This window comes from Pinus tabuliformis, chromosome J (assembly GCF_031772625.1).
Source record: "Pinus tabuliformis cultivar Carrire ecotype Pingquan chromosome J, CPIR1, whole genome shotgun sequence".
Taxonomy (NCBI): Eukaryota; Viridiplantae; Streptophyta; class Pinopsida; order Pinales; family Pinaceae; genus Pinus; species Pinus tabuliformis.
In genome coordinates, this window is record NC_142295.1 from 1583872180 (window position 1) to 1583878835 (window position 6656).

General features: G+C 35.5%; 1 protein-coding gene across 1 annotated transcript; it reads left to right on the forward strand.

Moving 5' to 3' along the window:
• Positions 1–1496: 1496 nt before the first annotated feature.
• Positions 1497–3641, forward strand: LOC149233537 (bark storage protein A-like). The gene is made up of 6 exons (XM_089376756.1): positions 1497–1867; positions 1954–2021; positions 2158–2313; positions 2481–2690; positions 2806–2985; positions 3172–3641. Exons 1-6 carry the CDS (start codon positions 1507–1509, stop codon positions 3343–3345), a joined length of 1149 nt encoding a protein of 382 aa, XP_089232882.1. The 5' UTR covers positions 1497–1506; the 3' UTR covers positions 3346–3641.
• Positions 3642–6656: the final 3015 nt, after the last annotated feature.

Genomic DNA, 6656 nt, shown 5'->3' on the forward strand with positions numbered 1-6656 from the left:
TGCCAATTAGTTCGCATATGTTCACAAACAAGCAAGGAAGACCAAAAATAAGTGGGAATGGATTGGAATTAAGCATTATGGAAATGTAAAAAGCATTGTAAGATACAACTAGAAATCTTTGATGGCACTCCAAAGTCCAAATAAACTAATTAATATGAATAATCACTAAAATAAAATGGCTTCAGTAACAAACCGACCTAGATCCATCTTAACTATAGATGTATCAAGTGTCGAGAAGGATCAAATCTCTATAGGTGCAAACCTCTTTTCTGAGTGCAAAACTTGAAGAAACGTTTGCCCCACGAGAGATTTTATCCATCTTGGCACTTGATAGATCCAGAGTTAAGATGCATCTAGGCTGGTTCAAAATTATTTTAGTTTAAGGGTAAGTAAAATTTTCATAATATGTTGTACTTGTAATTATTTTGATGGTTTTTTCTTTATTACTCATTTTTCTATATACTATGACAATTAAAAAAAAGAATGTTAATAATTTTTCTCCATATCATCTCAATGTATCATTTTTATACAATATAATTTTATTTTTGTGGAGGTTATGCATGCATATATCACTTATTTATTAAAATTACATCTTAGTAGTGGGCTTTGAAGATCGAAAACTTTGGTTGTTGTGCTCACAAAAGAGAAACAATTGCAATTTGAATAAAATCTCTATCATCTTGCCCCTTGGATTTATAAATAAATATTACCTCCCAATCTTCTCATTTACTATTTGCTTCATTTCATCTTATAAATAGTACTATTAAAATTACATCTTAGTAGTGGGCTTTGAAGATCAAAAGCTTTGGTTGTTGTGCTCACAAAAGAGAAACGATTCCATTTGAATAAAATCTCTATCATCTTGCTTCTTGCTCCTTGGATTTATAAATAGTACCTCCCAATCTTCTCATTTACTATTTACTGAGATTTATAAATATTACGTGTATGTCTTCTTTATGTTTACATAATATGACGACACAATAACTAGCACTAGAAATCAAAATTTATTTAATGCAAGTTAGATTCTTATTATAAAAAGTTTGAAGCACTAGGAATCAAAATTAATTCAATGCAAGTTAGATTCCTTATTATAAAAAAAATTGAAGTTTAATAAATAAGGAGATGTCTATAGTGCAATTTTTTTGGAGAAAAACCCCAGGGCACTTCTATTGTGCAGGGTTTACTCATCGACCTTGTGATTTCAACAAATTCATACCAGATTTTAGAGAAATTAAACAGAAAAAATCCACCGGAAAAACTTCCAACTGATTCGAAAAACTTAGACGATATAATTAGGGCCTAAAACATGTCTCAAAAATAATATTCAATTTAAAGAATAATGCTGCGACCCAACTTGCGACCCAACTGATTGCTGGACCAATGACCCACGATGTTTTGCAGTCTAAAGCCGCCGAACTTGACTGACAGATGGAGACTCCTTTTATCCTTCTTGTCAGATACACCCACGCTGTTTCGCAGTCTAAAGCCGCCGAACTTGACTGACAGATGGAGACTCCTTTTATCCTTCTTGTCAGATACCCAATCACTCTGTTCGCTTCGCTTCGATTTAGGATTCGTAGACTTATTGGATCAGAAGCACCAATCACAATCATATTACAGTGGCTGGACAGTATGGAATTCAAGGCAGTGACTCTTCATGTTACAGTTATGGTAATGGTGGCGGCGTTAACATATGAGACGGCTACAGCTCTTCCTTGGAACAAGAAGGCGCTCAGAATAGCCGGTGAGATCAATAAAGAAGGACCATGGATTGGTTTGGTCACTGTGTATCCACCAGAAGAAGCTGCCTTCATGTCCACAAAAGTTCTGAAGCCTCATCCCAAATACCCATTGCTCGACTTTTCTGGTACCAGATTCGCTCGTCATCTCCCAAGTTTGTCTAGTTCACAAATCTATTGGCTTTTTTCATATGATTGATTTAAATTTAAGCAGGTCGCAGATTTCGCATTGGAACAATCTATGGCAAAAAGGTGATCTATGTAAGATGCGGTGTAGGAATGGTACTGTGATCTCAAACCCTTTTCAACCCATTAATAATATCAATGTCTATGCCTATGCCATCACCAGATGCATTAGTCTTTTGCTTCTATGGTGGTTGAGGGATGAAGATAAAGTTTTTGCAGTGCTTGGTAACAGTGGAATGCAGGTGTAACGACTCAGATGATGTCTGATCTGTTTAATATAGTTGGAGTTGTGCATTTTGGCATTGCTGGCAATGCAAACAATTCTCTTTCAATAGGGGATGTAACAGTTCCCAAATATGTTGCCCACACTGGAATCTGGGAGTGGCTGGTAAGCTTATTTCTAATTGCATCTTCTTGGTCATTCACATTCCAGGCATTATAAATTGTACCCGTATTTCTTTGGAATTAATTAGTTTTGGAAGGTTAATGATAGGAAATTAGTGAGACCTTTCTAAAAAAAATTGAGGTAATTTCAGATGTCTATTATCTTGACAGAAATTAAACGACACGGAGGAGGCTGTTAGTGTGGGAAGGTTAGTAATAGGGGACTACAATGTGCCCCAAGGAAAGAAAATTAATCGTCTGGGAAAGATATCGTACCAACCCGAGGAGTTTTACAGCGAATCAGGGAAACCCAATGTGCCCGAAAACTTACTCTGGGCCAAAACGAGCTCACAGTGGTTTGAAATTGCAAGAAAATTTGAGGTGAACCTTATACCTCTGCCTCTTCTGTTCATTTTGGTACACAGTGACTCACTCACACACGTTCAGTTGATATTTCTAATCACTCTTAACACCTAATACATGCTTTTGTATATAGGCAATTAAATTGTTATCATGTTTGAACTCAACTGTTTGCCTTCCAAGGCCGGCTAAAATGGTTGTTGGGCTGAGGGCCTCCACTGCAAATATTTTTATTGACAATGGTCCCTATAGAGAGTTTCTTTTCAAGCATTTTCAAGTGGCTTCTGTGGATGAAGAAAGTGCAGCAGTAGTTCTAGTAAGTTGATCAGTCTATAAAACAAATTCCCATCATATACCCTGAGTAGGCTATGAATGCTGTTTGTTTAAGGTTCTATTCTTGTATTCTGGTTGATTGGGTAGTATCTGCATGTTGAATTTTTAGATTGGAGTTTGGTGAATTGATAAATGTTGTATATCCTGATGTTTCTGTGGGTATTTGCAGACTTGTTTGTCAAACAAACTGAATGTCATTGTTTTCAGAGGGATGTCTGATTTGGCTGGATCGCAGCAGGGGGAGAATCCAATCGCTATTTTTGGGCCCCTGGCAGCTAGGAACGCTGTCAAGGCTACACTGGAGTTCATTAGGAGAGTGCCCAAATCTGCTCTTGTTACATAATCGAACACAAATTCTGAGTTTCAATACAGCAGAGTAAATGCCACTCCATGCTCTATACTCTGTAGCACAATAAATCTTGTTTATTTTGATGTAACATTGGGAATGCCACTCACTGTGTATTGAGTTAGTCTTCCTTTAGGGTTGTAATGAGAAAATATTTCCATTACCAGAAGCTAAGGGTTTCACAGCCCAAAGTGGAGGAGGGTTATTCTTTTGGATGTTTAATAAATCTTAAATTAAAGACTATATCCATTCACAAATAGTATGGCAAGTAATGCAATCTGAATATTCATGTTCGAAGTTGTTTGCCATTGATTCTTTATTGTGCCTGAAATAAATATTCAAACCTGAGTGCCTGAATTATTGTGAAGTCTGGTGCTTTGAAGACAGTTGGAGTGCGTGAATTATTGTGAAGTCTGGTGCTGGCCTGATTGGAGACAGCGCGGACAGAATTCAACTTTGAATATATATGCGGGTAAGGAATCGTATAGAAGTCTAAGTGAATGAATATTCACGTTGGTAAATTAAGTGAGCATGAAATTCCATGCTGGATAATATATATGTGAAGGTTTAATTTTAAATGAAATGCTCACGTATGTTCACGAGAGATAATAAGTGGAGGAGAGATATCATGAGTGGGGTGAGTAGTCGTCATAAATTAATTTATATATATATATATATATATAATTTTTTTTTTTTCTTCAAACCTGAAACAATGTGCAAATTGGATTGGTAATATTGGTACAATTATTATTGAATTCCACATTTATTTTTAAATTTCATATTTATTCGGTGCTAAAAACTGCGCTTCAATTTACTATTGTTACATTGGGGGAGCCCTAACGAGGGTCTGTGTTATTTCATATTTTGTTTTGAATATAAGATTTACGGAATCGCACTTTACTATTGTTACATTGGGAGAGCCCTAACGAGGGTCTGTGTTATTTCATATTTTGTTTTGAATATAAGATTTACGGAATCGCACTTTACTATTGTTACATTGGGAGAGCCCTAACGAGGGTCTGTGTTATTTCATATTTTGTTTTGAATATAAGATTTACGGAATCGCACTTTACTATTGTTACATTGGGAGAGCCCTAACGAGGGTCTGTGTTATTTCATATTTTGTTTTAAATATAAGATTTACGGAATTTGGTTAATAATAATTGAGAGTAATTATTTATAAAGTTATGTAAAAATGACACATAAAGTTAGAGGAGCTAGGGAAGTTAGAATTGGTTGAGGAAGATTAGCTGTCAATTAAGTCTTACTTGATGAAGTAAGGCATATTTGAACGAGATTAGATGCATTGGAGACAACACGCAGAAGAGACGTCGACATTGGTGATATTAGCGAAGTAGAAGCAACCTCAAAAGAAGAAGCTAAAGTTGAAGAAGAAACTCCAGAAGAGAAAATGGTCAAGATGATCACAGGATTAAGCAACAAGCCTAGATTGGAAGTGCCTATGTACGAGGGAAACTTAAATCCTAAAGAACTGATCGATTAGATCAGTGCCATGGATAAATATTGCAACTATCAAAATGTAGTTGAAGAGAGGAAAGTCAAGTTCGCGGTGATTAGATTAAAAGGACACACTGCACTATGGTGGGTCAGTGTGCAAGCTGAACGGAGAAATAAAGGCAAAGGGAAGATCACTAGTTGGGATTGGATGGTAGCCAAGCTCAAAGGTAAGTTTATTCCTCGATATTATTAGTTAAATATTTTTTGACAGATGCAAAATCTCAAGCAAAAATTCATGTCTGTAAAAGAATATACAAAATAATTTTATAGATTAAGTATAAGGTCTGGTCATGCGGAAGAAAATGATGAAAAGTTAGCTAGATATATTAATGGCCTAAGATTTGAAATACAAGATGAATTAGATATTTTGTCTCTGAAAACTGTTGAAGAAGCCTATCAGATAACCCTCAAGATAGAAGAAAAATTGGCAAGGAAGCAAAGTCAAAGAGTAAGAGGACGATCAAGCAGAGGACCATTAAGAGGACAATCAAGTAGAGGATATTCAAGCGGAAGACTTCCAATTCAGAAAGAAGAAGGCAATAGTTCACATCAAGCATAATCATCATCAAGAGGAGATTTCAGAGGACAAAGACCATATCAAAGAGGTAGATGTAGATCTTTTATGGTAAGATGTTATTCATGTAATTAGATTAGCCATAAATCTAATGAATGTCCAGAAAGATCTTCTAGTGAGGGTAGCATACATATGGAACGAATTGATATAGTAAGTGTACAATCCTCTACACATGAAAATGCACCTGAAACTAATGAATCCTTAATGATGAAAATAAATTTATTAAAGTCCCCTAAAGAAGTAAATGGACCTACACAAAGGAAAATATAGTTCAAAACTGTCTGTAAATCAAGAGGAAAATGTTGCAAAGTCATTATTGATAGTGAGAGTACTGATAATTTAGTATCCACAAAAATGGTAAAAGAGTTAAATTTGAGGAAAACTAAACATCCCACTCCCTACAAAGTCTCATGGCTGCAAAAGGGACATTAGATATTAGCTACTGAGCAATGTGAAGTCGAGTTTCAAATAGGATGTTATAAAAATAAAGTTCTTTGTGATGTTATACCTATGGATGTGTATCATATTTTGCTTGGAAGACCATGGCAATATGACAGGAAAACAATACACGATGGAAGGATAAACACCTATACTTTTGAAAAGGATGGAGAAAAACATGTACTCTTCCCTTTGAAGAATGAAAAAGCACCAAAAGAAGACCAATCCAAGGTAATGTTACTTAGTGGAAAAGAGTTCCTTCAAGAAATCAAGCATGAGGAAATAAATTTTGCTTTGATTGGTAAGCCAAAGGTAGTCCTCACAAGCACAAATTTGAATGACCTTCCAGAAGAAATTAAAAATATGTTGAATGAATTCATTGATATTGTAGTGGATGACTTGCCTGATAAGTTGCCTCCCATTAGAAGTATCAACCATCATATTGATCTCATTCCAGGTGCCAACCTTCCAAACAAAGCAGCCTACAGAATGACTCCAAGGGAGAATGAAGAGATTAAAAATCAAGTGCAGGAATTGTTGGATAAGGGTCTCATCTGAGAAAGCTTAAGTCTATGTGTTGTTCCAACAATGTTAACTCCAAAGAAGGATGGTAGATGGAGAATGTGTACAGATTCTCAAGCAATCAACAAAATCACAATCAGGTATAAATTTCCATTGCCTCGTATTGATGATCTTATAGATTGTTTAAGTGGTGCTACATATTTCTCTAAAATAGATTTAAAAAGTGGATATCATCAAATCAGAATCAGAGAAGGTG